This window comes from Gopherus flavomarginatus, chromosome 19, assembly GCF_025201925.1.
Source record: "Gopherus flavomarginatus isolate rGopFla2 chromosome 19, rGopFla2.mat.asm, whole genome shotgun sequence".
Lineage (NCBI taxonomy): Eukaryota > Metazoa > Chordata > Testudines > Testudinidae > Gopherus > Gopherus flavomarginatus.
The window spans coordinates 23,027,997-23,044,556 of record NC_066635.1 but is presented as its reverse complement, the minus strand read 5'-3'; the positions used below and the strand labels follow the sequence as shown (position 1 = coordinate 23,044,556).

Genomic DNA, 16,560 nt, shown 5'->3' with positions numbered 1-16,560 from the left:
GAGGAAGCACAACTCTGGTACCTACTTCAGTTTCCATTAGTTGACAGCAATCTGCAATACAGCCTGGGCTGTCCTCATACGACCCCTATTTATTCACTTGGAATGAGCTGGAAGAGCCAGACAGGAGAAACTTGCTCACTGGCCCCTAAACTGGATCACAGCTATGTTAATTTCTCAGATTTCTTTCCACGTAGAAGACTGACAATAAATACATATGGTTTCTTTCCTCAGTTATCCTCCCCCAAGTCTCAGGCATGTGGAATGCCCTTACAACAGTTTTATTCTAAATTGGAGCTTGACAGCTCAGCTGTTTTTTAAAAGCCAAAGAATTTAATTTTCAGTCACGTGCAACCAGAATATGAAAAAGAAAGCCGAAAAAGAAAGTGAAAGACGGAAGGTCTTATCAGTTAACGCAAACTGCTTTCCGACGGTCTCTAAATAACCCCAGTCACCTTGTAGCCACCTATCTTTTCCAGTTAAGCCCAGTCCTGTTAAAATGGTGCCGTGCAAAAGAGAGCAACTTAAACCCTCACAAGTTATTTTTTGGGAGCTGAACCAGAGTGAACTTTCATCAGATTAATGACAAACAAATTTAGAAGCTGAATGAGTCAATAACGTAGCCATTAATTAATATCTCTACATTTAACCATTGACTGCTGTCTGAGCGTTGCTATTCTGGCCAGTGCTAAACCACATCTCTAAAAGCAAGACCAAATCAGAGAGAGTGTTTGAAATCTACAGTAGCCTTTGGCATCAGACCAATGTGGACAGTAGACAAAAGAGATTAAGCTGCAGCCTGAGCCAATGGAAGAGGATTGGGGTAGGGCATCTAAACAAAAGACTCTGCAATTGCAGGGTTTTCAGAGACATCTCACATTGGGCCATTGCCCCTACCGTACTCCCAGTCCCATGGACTTCATGTCAAGCTGTGTTTGCACAACACCTTTGAAAATCAGGCCCAAGCATATTACTGCTGGCATGTTAAGTCTGACCCATTTAGAGCAGACAGCAACACTAAAAGTAGCTACATAGATGGAGCAAACTCAGAGAGAGAGAGAGAGAGAGAGAGAGAGAGAGAGACTGGCCAGTCATTTTAAGTTACTCCCATGATGGAGATAAGAGGAAAACAGATTCCTGCTAGTGGGAAGGGAGACACATATGGAGATAAAATAGTTTATGATTTTAAGGTGCTCAGACACCACAGTTGTAAGAGCAAAATGTCTAAAAGGCGCAAAGAAGGAGTTTTATAAAGAACACATGATTGAATATGACATTTACAGTACTATTAAGTTAAATTTAGGAGACCTAGAAAGACTGGATGTTTAGCTTAACAGAAACACAGCTGGGAAATGCCCCTGAAGTAGAGAACAAAAAGACCAATGAAATCAAAGCCATTCTAACCTATGCTTTATCCAATAAGGCCAACCGTAATAGGAGCTCAAACGAAACGTATACCCCCAAATAAAAAGGACCAAAAAATGCCACCATGGCTAAACAGTGTAAAAGAGCCAGTTGAAGGCAAAAACGTGTCATTTAAAAAAAAATGCTGTTAGTTTTTATGTCTTTTGCCAGTTGCTCTTCAAATTCTCTTTTGGCCTGCTTATTTATACTTGCAAGAGTTTCTTTCTATTTTCCTCAGTAAGATTTGATTTCCAATTTTTAAAGTACATCAGAAGCAGGAACTAACATAACACTGATTTTTTAAAAAGGCTCCAGAGGATATCCTTGTCATCGCAGGCCAGTAAAGTCTAAATTTCAGTACCAGATGTATTGATTGAAATTAGAAGAATTATCAGACACACAGATGAACATGATATGTTGGGGAAAGTCAACACAGCTTTTATAAAGGGAAATCATGCCTCACCAATCTATTAGAATTCTTTGAGGGAGTGAAACATCCATGTGGACAAGGGTGAACCAGTGGATATAGTGTACTTGGACTTTTAGAAAGCCTCAAAGTCCCTCACCAAAGGCTCTTAAGCAAACTAAGCAGTCATGGGATAAAAGGATCAGTAACTAGTTAAATAGACAAGAAGCAAAGTGTAAGTATAATATGGTCAGTTTTCGCAATGCAGAGAGGATTGTTCAGCTTAGAAAAAAAGAGACAACTAAGGGATGATATGATAGAGGTCTAACACATCATGAATGGTGTGAAGAAAGTGAACACTAAAGTGTTACTTACCCCTTCATGCAACACAAGAACCAGGGATCACCCAATGAAAATTAATAAGTAGCAGGTTTTAAATGAACGTAAGGAAGTTCTCTCTTCACACATCGCACCGTCAACCCGCGGAACTCATTACCAGGGGATGTTGTGAAGGCCAAAACTATAACTGGGTTCAAAACTAAACTAGATAAGTTCATGGAGGATAGGTCCATCAATGGCTATTAGCCAAACTGGTCAGGGATGCAACCCTGTGCTCTGGGTATCCCTACACTTCTGACTGCCAGAGGCTGGAACTGAACAGAGAATGGATCACTTGACAATTGCCTCTTCTGTTCATTCCCTCTCAAACATCTAGCACCGTCAGAAGACAGGATATTGGAACATTGGCCATACCGCATCAAACCATTCTTATGTTCTTCATGGAGCTGCGTGGGTGAGTGACAGCTATGGAGTGTGCTAATGCAGATATACAGCTTTAAAGTCTTCCCAATGGAATGGACAGACATTAAACAAGAGTTTCTTTAGAGTCCAAAAGACTTTTATAAAGTGAAGAAATCCAATTAACAGAAGCACAGTCTTATAGATCAAACAAAAAGCTAGATACTACAGTGCTGGACATCCAAGACACCAGAAGGGAAACAGCATCCAAATACTGTAACTGTTTTCAAGTACCATGGTGGATCATTTTGGTGTTTAAGTACATCTTCTTGTGGAGGGGCAGAGGTACATAAGGCAGCCACATTTTGCAAGAGAAAGCAGTTGGGTCATAGAATCACAGAAGAGTAGGGTTGGAAGAGACCTCAGGAGGTATCTAATCCAATTCCCTGCTCAAAGCAGGACCAACCCCAACTAAATCTTTGTAAAACTTTGTCAAGCTGGGCCTCAAAAACTTCTATGGATGGCGATTCCACCAGAATCAGTCCTATCAGAACCCTTCAGAAGACTAGCTCAGCTTCCACATCAGAAGAAGAGACGACTTTGCTGAAGTAGTGCCTGGACATTCCAACTATCCAGAAGCAGGTCTGATGCTTTCTCTTTCAGAAAACCCAGGCAGTAATGGGGAGCAGAGAGTGACTCCAATGACTCTTAACATGTGTCAGGACTTTAAGCCCAGCAGTTGCTGTGTGGTTGACTTCTGCCTTCTGTATTCAGGATGCAGTTCTGAATAAAGCTTTTCTCCAGACGAGCCCTCACAGTTTCTGTTCTGCATGGGAAAGAGTTCACAGCCTCAGAAGCCAGCTTGCAAAAGACTCTAGTACAGTCTTTGTGCTTCACATTGTGATGACACCAACATGTCAAGAAATGAAATTACAGTACCGAAGAATAACTAATTTCACCCACGTAAGACTGAGCAGTTTCAATTTAAGCCATGCTAACTCCAGCACGGTATTTTGTACACAGCCCTCTTTGCCCAACTTTTTTGGTGGTGTTGAAGAGCAGCTATATTTATAGTTTTGCCACCCTCGCCTTTTCCATTCAGGATCTAGGCAACAAGTTGAATTAAGCACATGAGTACACTGGACCACCGACGAGACTCTGCCTTGCCGATCAGACATTATGTCAATGGTCGCTGGCCACCCCTTTGCAGTCTGAGAAGCGGTACAATCGCCCAACAGTAAGGGGAAAGAGGAGTCACAAGGAGTTCAATTTCCATGTTCAATTGTATGAAATCTTTTCATCAGAACAAATCAAATCAGAACATACTCCACCCTGCTGAAGAGCAAGTTTCTGGGGAGTGCGTTAGTCTTTGTGGAGTTCAACATTAGAATGCGGAAGACTGTAATAACTGTTGCCTAATAAGAATACCAGCTAGAAGGGAGAACTGTCAAAACAGCCAGCCGGGGTGATAAGTTTCAAGTAACGCATTAAAACCACATCATGTTTCCTCACCCTGCCCAGGCAGAACTCAAGTGAAACAAAATGAACAAAAAAGGGAAACCCCTGATAAGACGGGATACAGCTAGCCTGATGTTACTTGTTTACGTAGTTTGGAAGGTCGATAAAGGGTGTTATCACCTCTTCACACACTTCGAAAGGTAAAAGTTAAATTGCATTAGTGTAAATTTTATTTTGCACAGCAGGATGCCTGCATGTGGGAGGGCCTTGTTTGTTTAACTGCTAGGGCCTGTATTACATTGGGGAAGATGAGGTTGCATTTAGCTTTTGTATTACTAACCAACATTATATTACAAGACTCCAGCATCAACCCAGAAGACCAGCGTATTCAGAGTTAATACAGCCCAGACTTCTTTCATTGAGCTGCTGCTTGCTTAGCCACTGAAGGAAGCCCTTATAATATTTATTTCACAGATAATTAGATGTGTCTGTTTTAGGTGCTTCTGGAGTGTCTATTCTCAAAGTTGCCCCTGTATCTAGGTTACACCCACCTGTGGTTAGGTTTACACACAGCTTGGGGCTGTCCAGTCACTTTCCTGTCTACCTCAGATTTAGTCATGAGCTGCTCTATCGCCCCAGTTTCTTCTGCGGTGCTTTGGAAATGCTATGGTGAAAAGGTGGGATTTACAGCTGCCCTGACAATGCCCAGTGAAATCTGCAGTCCCTCTGGGAGAGCAACAGGGGTCACTTCAGAGCATGACTCTCTGAAAGGGGAGAAGCATCAAGCTTTTGTTAACAAATTCAACATGTCAGATAACCACAACTGCAGTAATAGTTCTCAGATAGCTGCTGGGCCTATTCCATCCAAGGATTAGCATTTATCTCAGGAAGATTTTATTTTTTACGGAAACACACAGTAAGATAGGATAGCTAATGTCTGCAAACCATACAATCACAACTTAACAGATCTGGATAGATTCTCTTTGCAGGTTGCTAGTCCTAGAAGTAACTTGCACTAGAAAGGGTATTAAGCCTATAACTGTAGCAGTGCTAACTGACACCACTGTAACACCTGTTGACAATATCACATATATAAAATTAAGTGCATCATTTTACTTCAGAGAGAACTCCGTGAATACTGTGCCATGTCCATAATTTCCAACTAGCTATAAATATTCTGTGGTTGTTTAATCAAGTACCAAATTCTGTCATGGCTTTGTCTACTTTGACAGATAACACACCTACACTTCAGCTTTGCCACCAGTGTGAAGAATAGATAAGACCAACGTGTGAAGAGGTTTTTTAATTTTAATTGCAGTTTATTGCAATGACTGCAAAGCCTGAGAAAATGTTACTGGGGAAAAACCCATCATGAATGTCCTCAGACAGACCAATAACAATGCAAATACATACTTTGTGCAGGAATATAGTTCAGCAGCTTTTGTCCCTCCAGTGATCAAGAGTATTCACCACCATCTCCCTGAATATCGAGTGCTAAACACCCTCAACTTCCAGCAAGGTATGCTGAATCACAGAACTGGAAGAGACCTCAAGAGGTCATCTAGTCCAGACCCCTGCACTCATGGCAGGACTAAGTATTATCTAGACCATCCCTAACAGGTGTTTGTCTCACCTGCTCATAAAAATCTCCAATGATGGAGATTCCACACCCTCCCTAGGCAATTTATTCCAGTGCTTAACCACCCTGACAGTTAGGAAGTTTTTCCTAATGTCCAGCCTAAACTGACCTTGCTGCAATTTAAGCCCACTGCTTCTTGTCCTATCATCAGAGGTTAATGAGAACAATTTTTCTCCCTCCTCCTTGTAACAACCTCTTATGTCCCCCCTTAGACTTCTCTTCTCTATACTAAACAAACCCAATTTTTTCAGTCTTCCCTCATAGCTCAAGTTTTCTAGACCTTTAGTCATTTTTGTTGCTCTTCTCTGGATTTTCTCCAATTTCTCCACATCTTTCCTGAAATGTGGCACCCAGAACTGGACACAATACTCCTGTTGAGGCCTAATCACAGTGGAGCAGAGCAGAATTACTTCTCATGTCTTGCTAACGACACTCCTGCTAATACATCCCAGAACGTTTGCTTTTTTTGCGACAGTGTTACACTGTTGATTCATATTTAGCTTGTGGTCCACTATCTTGCAGGATCAGCCCCTGGGTCCAGTTTCAGGGTAGATCATGGCTATAAAATGTACCACAAAGACATCTGTTATGCAAACAAAGGATTTTCCACCTGTAGGGCACATGGTAACTTCCTTTCATATAAAGAGGAAGGGAGAAGCAAGTATTATTTCAGCCTTGCAACTTAGGATTAACTTGAGTTTGCTGACTGCTGCCTAAAACTGAAAAACACTATGCATGTTGCTACTGCCCACTTTGGTACAGAGAGAGAAAATGGGGGACTTTACGGAGCCCATAGCATTCTCGTCAGATGTAGTGACATGTAACTTTGCTTCTATTATTTACTATCCCAGAAGGCACCGCCCCAGGTGGCCTAGTGAATTAAGCACAGATCTTGGAACCCCCAAATTCCAATCCTGGCTCTTGTCATTGACTCACTGGGTACCTTAGTCCCTTCTGCCTCTCAGTGCCCTGCAGTAAAAGGAGCAGATACCTGCCTACCTTCTGGGGTGATACAAGGGTTACCCCACATTTCTGGATGGAAAGAATTTTTGTCTCATGAATCTGACACCACTGCTAATTAGTTTTGCACCTAAAGGCAGAACATTCAGAGTTGTCCTTGTCCTCCAATTTCTCCTGCCAAGTCTCCAATGCCATTCGTGTTGTAATTTGTCCACCTCTTGCAAAAATACCTACTTATGCCTTGTCAATCACCACCTCACCTCAGGGCCTGGGCTCCCACCCTTAAGAGGAAAGAACACTTCTCCCAGCTGGACCTCACACCCTCTCCTCTCTGCACGGACCTGCACTGACTTCCCCTCTCAAATCCAGTTTGCCACAGCCCTATTGGCTTTCCAATTTATGACTCCTGAGTCCCACCAGTCTACTTCTCTGACTTCTTCTACCCACTCCCTGACCCTTCCTGCTTTGCCTTCCCTCAGCTCTTCTGGATGGGGGGCAGAAGGGAAGTCATTCACTTGTTCTTTCCTCACGGGAATTCTCCTCCTCATACACACACACACACACACACACACACACACACCCCTTCCATGTTGATTCGCCTTTCATTGACACCTCAGTCTTCCTTTTCTCTAGTTTATGACTATCTCACTTATGTGTTGCTGTGCCACGATTAGGGGCCTGCCAAATTCACGGCCATGAAAAATGCACCCCGGACTGTGAAATCTGGTCTCCCGCCCATGAAATCTGGTTTTGTGTGTGTTTTTACCCTCTACTATAGAGATTTTGCAGGAGAGACCAGCATTTCTCAAATTGGGGATCCTGAACCAAAAGGGAGTTGCAGGGGGGCGGGGTGCGTGTCACAAGATTATTTTGAGAGGGTCACAGTATTGCCACCCTTACTTATGCGCTGCCTTCAGAGCTGGGAGGCCAGAGAGCAGTGGCTGTTAGCCAAGCGCCTAGCTCTGAAGGCAGCACCCACCAGCAGCAGTGCAGAAGCAAGGGTGACAATACCATACCATGCCACCCTTATTTCAGTGCTGTCTTCAAAGCTGGGTGGCTGGAGAGTGGTGGCTGCTGACTGAGGGCCCAGCTCTGCTGAACTGAACTGCTACCTTTTGCAAGCACTGCACTTTTCTGGAAGGGAGATGGAAAGGAGAAGTCTGCAGCACCGGGAGGATGTGGTTTGTTGTGACTGACAGAGGCCTTCAGCTGCAGGCTGAGATCAGACAGCGATCAGCCCTAGGGTTACTTTTTGCTAGTTTCCAAGACAACCAAGTGCTGCAGGTGAAGACCTGACAACCGAAAAGTCGCTAAGCCATACTTGACACTGCAGACACACTTACCTGCCCCCTGCTTAACTAAGCTGATCATTGCAGAGACGAGCAGCACAATATCTATGATGGATGTGTACGCAGAAGGTAAAGTTCTTCTTTGCAAGTCAAAAACCCTTATGTTGAGCAGCAGGCTAAAACCTAGTTTCAGATACTTTCAAAAGTAAACAAATCAACCTCAACCCTTCTCTTATGCAGCAAAATATGAAACAGAGGATACGGGCCTCTGGTATTTTCTTGTAGGTCTGGAAAGTGAACAAAAATTGCAAAAGCCTGATCTACAACCAGGTTTTCATCCCACCTCCTGCTCTGTTTGCCAGACTCTGCCGCTGGAAGATGCTGAAAGTCTGGTGTAAGTGGAGTCCATCTCTCACCGATTGTCTCTGAAAGATTTAGTCTGAAAGAGCTGCGCACACATCTGAAAGGTTTTAGAACTTCCGTCTTCTCCTCTGCCCCTCATCTCAGAATGAAGTGATGTCAGTTACCTGGGAGATTTCTAGGACTGGCACATGTTACAGAAGAAGAAAAAAACCATGACTTTATCAGCACATCTTGATAAGAACTAGTGATAGCTCATGTAACTGATTAACGCAGGGGCAGCCAACCTGAGCCTGAGAAGGAGCCAGAATTTACCAATGTGTATTCCCAAAAAGCCATAGTAATAGGTCAGCAGCCTCCCCACCACCAGCGATCAGCGCCTCCCCCTCCCTCCCCGCATCTCCCAATCAGCTGTTTCGGGGCTTGCAGGATGCTTGGAGGGGAAGGAGGAGGAGTGGGGGAAGTGCAGGCTCATGGGAGGGGGTGGGAAGGGGTGGAGTGGGGGCAGGGCCCGTGGCAGAGCTAGGGGTTGAGCAGTGAACACCCCTCGGCAGATTGGAAAGCTGGCGCCTGTCGCTCCAGCTGCAGAGTCTATACAAGGAGCCGCATATTAACTTCTGAAGAGCCACATGTGGTTCCAGAGCCAAAGGTTGGCCACTCCTAGATTAATGCAACTCCAGAGATAGACTGCCACTCTGATAAGTACTGCAGAGAGAAGAGGTTTTTAAAACATAACTGATCAGTTTAGAGAGTTGTTTGCAGTGATGCTGCAGCTACTTTGGGCTAAGAGGTCAGTCAATTAGTGTTTAGCCTAGCAATTATACTGCGAAGACTGCCTACTACTAACGAAAGCCCTGAAAGCACTATTAAAATAAAGAAAACAGAGAAAGGCTATATTTAGTTTCCTAAACTAGTGAGGAAAATATTTCCTGTCCTGTACATTCTACCAGCAAGGAACTTGTAGACAGAAAATGACAAAATTTTCCCAAACATATCTGCAGGGTCCTGCTTCCCACTTTGGCTAACCTCCTGTGATAAGAGGGAAGCCAACTGGCTTAAGGTGGTTGTTGTTGTTTTAGGTTGTGAATTTTATAACAATGAAAACAGCATCTCCTCTTTCTGGGTCAGTTGCCTTCCCTACCCTTAGGGAAACAATATGCTCTCTTACTGGAAAGGAGTCAGGGCCTGATTGCCTGCCCAGATCCTTCACATCTCCAGAAAGGGTAAGACAGGATTATTTTGCTTTTCCTCTGCGGAGCTGTCCTTCAAAATAATTGATGAAAGAATTACTAAAAACCAATTAGAAGAGACAGCAGTAAGACCACCATGGAAGAGGAAAGTAGTAAATAACTGGACACAATTGGTCAAAGCAGATTTAGAGCCTAAGCAACTAGGCTTTTACATTTCCATTTCATGCACCCAAACTTCAGACCATTTGGACACATCTAAGAAAATTGTACCTCTCCCTCCCTACCCCACTCCCCAAAAAAGGGCAGATAATTAACCATGAGGTGCCAAAGATCAGGGCACGCCCAAGTCCTGGAACTTTCAGAGAACAGAAGACAACTCTTGGCACAACAACAGCAGGTGCACAACGCCCCAACATCTCTCCTGAAACAACAGCACTTAGGAGATGGTATAAAATGGAGAAGGGTGACAATCTGGTTCTTGTTCAGACAAGAAGGAGACTATTCTTAATTTAATAAAGCTGCCTACACACCGCGGACATCAGCACATTTGAACGCTTACATACACTAACCATCAAGGACCATCTCTATGCAGTGCATTTTATATGTGATAGTAAAGAATTCTGCGTTTATTGAATTAATAGATATACGATTAAATCACGATGCAAGTCTTTTTTGAATGATCAGTTTCTGTGCGACAGGAGAAAGCAAGAAGATTAAGAGACAGATTCAGATAAATCTCATTTAGCACTTAACTGTCCGCAAAAGCTAGTTTGCTGTGGACATATACTGCATGGACAGATATCCTCTGGAGAAGACTTGTGCGGCTTTCCAAGGCTCCTCCACAGCCAGACTTTCCCATGCAAACTTCCAGCTCTTAGTTTTACAACTGAAGTCTTGGAAAGCATGGGTTGAGCCACTACCACAATTCCTGAAGACACAGAGCGTGAGAGAGGATTTTTTCCATGGGAGAGGAAAAGGTTGCTTGGAACCAAAACACACAGGAGTGGTTCACAGATTTCTATTTGTCTCAGACGAGCCGGAGAATAGACGAGCCAGTGAATTGTGCAAGATCTCACTCCACCTTTAACAAATTCCATAGAGTCCTCCAGCTCAAATCTTCATTATGTCTTGGAACAAGGCTTGATTGAACCTTGACGAACTGCAAGGCATCTGGCTGCGTTATTGGGAACAGACTAGGGCAAGGCTGTGGAAGACATACAGCAAAACAGAATGTGGCAGTGCTTTCTCTGGCATTGTCCAAATTCAGACAGCAGGTTTCCATACAGCCTGCTGGAGCAGCCTGCACGAGTCCAGCTGATGTCAGTTTACATACTATTCCACTGAAATGAGGCCATTGGGGGGGTGGAGTGGGGACGTGAGAAGAACTTTGTAAGGCAGGTTCCCAGGATCCTCTTTGACAGGCAACTAGCAAGACAGTCTCCCAAAGGGAAGGATACCAAGGGCCTGGGTCCTTCAAACCTCCCTACTAGAGATCTGGCCCCAAGCCTCTCTGGCTCCTACAGCTAAATGTAGCTACAGCAATAGATAGGGTTTTTCCTCTCACCGTAGGATCTCCACCTCCTTGAGTGACAGCAGCCAGGACTTTGGAAGCATTCTTCGATCCACCTAACTGTGTCTACACCAAGATCAGCTTAGCTATGACACTCAGGAGTGTGGATCATCCACACTGAGCTACGTTTTAAGTGTAAGCCAGGCCTAATTCTAGTCCTGTAAGCACTGTTTCCAGCTGTAGGTTATAAACAGGGAAGTATTTGAGACTAGAACTGCATTCACTTTTAGGTTTACGTGTAAAATATTCACAGCATCACAATTTTTTTGCAGTGTGAGCCAGCAAGCTCAACACAAGCCATGTCCCCACATACACAGTTCCAGAGGAGTGAGGGGATTCAGATAGGGAAGAGAGGGATAGTTTTTGCTGTAGTTAAAGGAAAAAAAAAACTGATAAAAAAGCCATACTTTATTCTTATAACACGAACTAGGCTTTTGCCTAAAAAGCAAACACCCAATATTCCAGAAGAAAAACTGGAAATCTTTACAAGGTTCATATCATTCAGCTCTTAAACATAGGCTGCTGTGTTGACAAAGGTATCCCTCTCTAACTCCCACAATAAGCCACATACTCCACCTTGATGAAATCGCCCCTGAACCCATACTCTGCCCATAAGAAACTTCTGATAATTCCAGCTACTGATTCTGGTAGAAAGAATGGAAATGTTCTGTAGGATGCAGCACAGGGGTCTCTTCTTTTATAAAAGTGCCAGCATAGTCAAAAGCCAAACTACGATTGGAAACTCAGACAGACAGTTAAGAGATCATGGTGAAATACTGGAGATCTATATCAACCTGGGCAAATCATGGTATGAAACACTCCTCTACAATGCAATAAATATTTGTGAGGTGCTCAAATTCTATGGCAATGAGGACAAAAGTCTATAAATAAAACCATCCAATTTCAAAGTGATTTGAATCATCTATTCCCCTGAATCCAGGCAAGCCAATTATAATACTTTTAGAGCACACAATGCAGAAATCCCCTTTGGTTCAAAGGACATTGACACTGCACTATTTCAACCGCCTCTTCTTGTTTAGAGAGTCTGCTCCTAACAGAAGAGCATCGACCAATTTATAAGGGACTCTGTCTTGAAAGTCCTTTAGTGACCTGAAAATTGAATTAGTCTTTCCATGTGGTAACCTGTTGAAGCATACACAAGTGTAACACTTCCTCCTCACTCCCAGTTTGAGATGGCAAAGCAGCAGTCAGAGAATTTTTATGTCAAGACATGAAAACATCAAGCTACATGTCAGACTTCTACACTCTCTGGAGGACTAATGTATCAGATTTAACTTGACCTCATCCCCATGTTACCTAGAGAAGGAACAAAATGTTGGGGTTTACATTTAACTCCAGATGATTAGTATAACATGTTGGTGTCCACACAGAAAATATCCATATGTAGCAAAATAAAATAAAATTAAAAACACCACTTCACTATTACTCTATTAGAACATTACAGCAGCCAGTCTTATTTATTGTAGAAAACTGATCAACCCATCATCCTGTGCACACAGAAAGGATTAAAGCACAGTTTGACCGAACATCTTGCTAAATTACACAGATATTTTCCCATAGAACCGCAGGCCCCGATCTTACAAGGGACTCTATCAGCAGACCCCTGCACTTGTGCAGAATCCTGTTGAAATCAACAGGGCTCTCCCTGGGCAGAGGGGACCTCCCACACAGAGGCAATTTAAGGAGGACTAACAAGATGACAGACTTGTCAGAATCACAAGCCTTCAGCATTTCATTTGGGACCATAACCTGAAATTCTTGGGCCATCTCACCAGGAAATTTTCAGTCCAACTTTCTCTCACAGGTACCCAGTGGCACTGCACAGTAAAGGTCAGTGGAATTCTGACAAGAGCTGGATATTTGCCAAACCAAGCTAGACAACAGTCTTCACTACAGTGTAGCTTAGGAATTCTTGTGGCATTCGATGGACAAAGACTGGAGACTTAACTCCAGTGACTATTTGAGCTTGGTGACATAGCTAATATACTGAAACCAAATGCTACATTTTGCTTAACACTGAAGAAAGTTTAGCAGCAGATATGCAGATGAGCTGAAGTCGCATATATTTTTCTAAAGCACCTTTCATCCTAAAAGATTGCAAAGGACTTTTACAGTTTTATATTAGTAACCCCATGCAACAGTTTTGGGTAGAAAATGAAGAATACCATTTCCACTTGAGACTGCAAGGAGAGTTTTAGGTATGCAGAAAGTAATTACTAAAGTTAAAGTTTGGTGAGGACACGAGAGCCCACACACCTACTCTCTTGTGAAGAGTACCACAGGATTTACGGTGACTAGTTTAGCGGATTATATCTCCATTTTATTAGAATGAGGAAAGAGAGCTAATACTGCTAGATATGTTAAAGGCTATATTCTCTGTACACACCCATAGCATTCATGCAGCCACACTCTCTTTCTTAACTGTTCAGAGTGATCCTGATCCAAAGCAACTTTTTTGATAACCTAGAAAGGAAACAAGCTAGTTAGCTGCACCAAACAGGGCAGCCTTGCAGAGTGATCATCATGACAAGCTTAAATGGAAGGAGCTATTTGAGAGTAGGCATCAGTTGGGGGCCGGGGGGGGGGGGGCAATGAAGGGCGGTGGGTATGAATTCTTTTGGGTTTTTTTTTTTAGTCTTGTCACCAATACAAGAATTCCTACCCTAAAGATGCATTAGGCTAATTGTTGAAGTGTTTTACACATGGAGGAAGTTACAAGCAGCTAAGCATAGACTGTTTCCCCATGCATGGTTGTGAATACAACATATGATGCAGTAACAGAGTTAATCAATATTTATAGCAAAGTAACACAAGTGGAGTTAAGCTGCATTGCTAATCAAACAGGCATGTCTTAGCAAGACAGGAAAAAAAAACCCAAAGACGTTAATACCCTTGTATCCAAAATAACGTTTGATGTGATATTATCACACAGTTAATCCACAATTTAGATCAAAAGAGATTTTACCGAGCCCAGTGAGAAATATTTTCAGAGCGGTTTTTATTTTAGCAGAAACAACTGGGATTTCAACATTCCCCTGAAGCATTTGCAACCTAAACATAATGTGTGATAATACATGAGACTTTCAAAGTGAAGCCACCTAGAAACTGAATATAAACAGAGTGAAAGCCACTTTGCAGTTTTCATTGCCATCCTCAACGAACTGCTAGTAACAAACTATAGTAATTTTAAGTAGTAATTTAGAGACTTCACTCCCCCCCTTTTAAACAAAATATGTTTTTGAATATGACAGCATCATTTTCACAACCTGCCACGCTCCCTGATTTGGGATTAATTTTAAGTAGTTTTTAAGACTCCTTTAACGAGAGCTTTCACTGTGACTGACAGATTCAAAATCTTCCTGTTTCAAACACTGCCGTGGTTTGATACAGCTTTTTGAAGATTACATGCAGCACTGAGAAGGAAAATCTAGTTGCTTGTTCTGAAAGAAAGCTCATGCATGGAAGATGCATGAAGGCAAATACCAGGTTTCATTTTCAGAATACAGTTTTGTAGGGGAGGGATTTAATAGTGTCAGTTTTTAGAATCCCAGTTTCCTTTTAACCAATGATTTTTACATTTCTTGCACACTGGACAGCCAGTTTATTTATAGTCCATTTCACTTTCTGGAGGTTCTCATTCATCTCCTTTACATCCCGAACTGTGTTGAGTGACCAACACTACAGGGCAGCATTTAAACCCAGAAACAAATTGTTTCCACTGAAGCTTTATTTCATTGCAAGCATTTTACATCTGAAGTTGGGTAAAACCTTCCATCCATGTTACCTATATTTTTCAGACTCACCCGACCCGATCAGCTTGCTTTCAATAAATTAAAAGCCACCAGCCACCAGACAGAAACCCACAGCGTCTAGAGAAATGGCCAAGGAGAGAACCCCCGTCCCCGACACAGATGGGCCAGAAGCACATGGGCAGTGGCATGGCAGTGCCCCAGACACGGGTTCCCTGAAGCGTTTTGCACGCTATAGAAGCTATCGTGACATTTTTGCAAAAGGCAGGGGGAGGGCGGAGAAAAGGCGAGAGCGATCCTGTTTATCCCCTGCCCAGGAGGGGTCCCCACCCAGGCTCAGCGCCTGCCCACAGCCTGCAGCAGCCCTGGGGCTGCCCTGCGCGCGCTCAGCTGTCAGGCCCGGGAGAAGGGAGGGGGCCAGGCGGCACGGAGCGCGCATGCGTACAAACACCGGCCGGACCCTATATGGCAGCCAACTGCCTTCCCCTCCGCCTCAGCGAGCGGGCGGGCGGCGGCCGGACGGGGAGACTCACCGAGGCGCAGGGGCTGGAGGTGGCGCTGGGGGTAGGCGAGCGCTGCACCGTTACCAGAGCCATCGAGGCGCGGCGGGGGGCCCCGTCCGGCCGCGGGAGGGGGCCTTACTCCATGGCGGGGCCCCGCAGCCGGGCGGGTGGGGAGGGAGGCGGCGGCGGCGGCGGCAGCGCCGCGGTGAGCGCCGGGGGCAGCAGCTCAGCACTGGCCAACGGCCCCTCGCCGAGTGAGTGAGGCGCGGCGGGGCTAGGCCGGCCGGGCACAATAAGGCGCCAGCGCGCATGCGCCACCTGTCAGCTCAGCCACGCCCCCGCCCTGCGGCAGCAGCCGTTAACCCCTGCTCTGCCGACCCGTAGCGGCTGGGGCTGCTGCTGGGCCCGTCTGCTCCACTCCCTGTGGGAACCGGGCACAGGACTGGGCTCTTCGGGGCTCGGCCCTTCCCTTCCCCCGTTGGAAAGGATTCCCGGGAGGAGCCCAGCAGGGTGCATCACTATGGCAGAGACTCTCAAGTGTTCAAAATTATGCCTCCAAAATCATGAGATTTAAATAATAATTAATAACTGCAGGGTGATTTTCGTTTACCTTCTGGTTTTTTAGTCTTTAGGGAAAACTTCCTGTGACACTCATGATCAAATCACTAGAGTTGGCAACACAGATGATATATTTGTAATTCCCTGATAGTCCAGCCATCCTCTACAGAAAACAGCATCCAATCCCCTTTTGGGATTCTCTGGGAGAGTCACCGACTAAATCCAGAGGCCCAGATACCTTGAAAGTGATGGGTCTGTGATGTGCGCACACAAATTTAAGCCATAAAATGCCCCCTAGAATTCAAAGTGTGGAAGTCTGGGAGCAGGGGTGGGGACTGGGGGGGGGGTGAGAGGTGGGCAGCAATACTGTTATGTTAACAGCTTGAGCAAAACCTATTTGTTTTGAGGATTCAGCAGCTTGGGTCATGTCTGTGTGCCATTAGTGGGAGTTTTGCCATTGAAGTTAATGGGATGAAGAATCGGCCTTTTGTAGGCATCTAATGGGAACATTAAATGTGATTAGCAGAGACCATAATACATTTTAAACAGAAAGCAAGCACTCTTCTTCTCCAACAGCTTGCGTTCACCCATCCATTCCTCTTAGGCACTCGGTGTATTTCACTCTCGTCTCCTCCTTCGAGCTGCCAGCAGTGTCACGGAAGCTTTCGGCCCTTTACATCAAAGCACAAGAAAAGCCCTCGGTGCTAGTTCTTTGGTC

General features: G+C 44.4%; 1 protein-coding gene across 1 annotated transcript in view; it reads right to left on the bottom strand.

The window, feature by feature from the left end:
- The window catches only part of SSH2 (slingshot protein phosphatase 2), a 146,668-nt gene extending 131,220 nt beyond the window's left edge, over positions 1-15,448 (bottom strand). The window contains exon 1 of the mRNA XM_050929627.1: positions 15,315-15,448. Within this exon, the coding sequence (XP_050785584.1) occupies positions 15,315-15,377 (63 nt within the window). The 5' untranslated portion in view covers positions 15,378-15,448. The remainder of the gene's footprint in view (positions 1-15,314) is intronic.
- Positions 15,449-16,560: the final 1,112 nt, after the last annotated feature.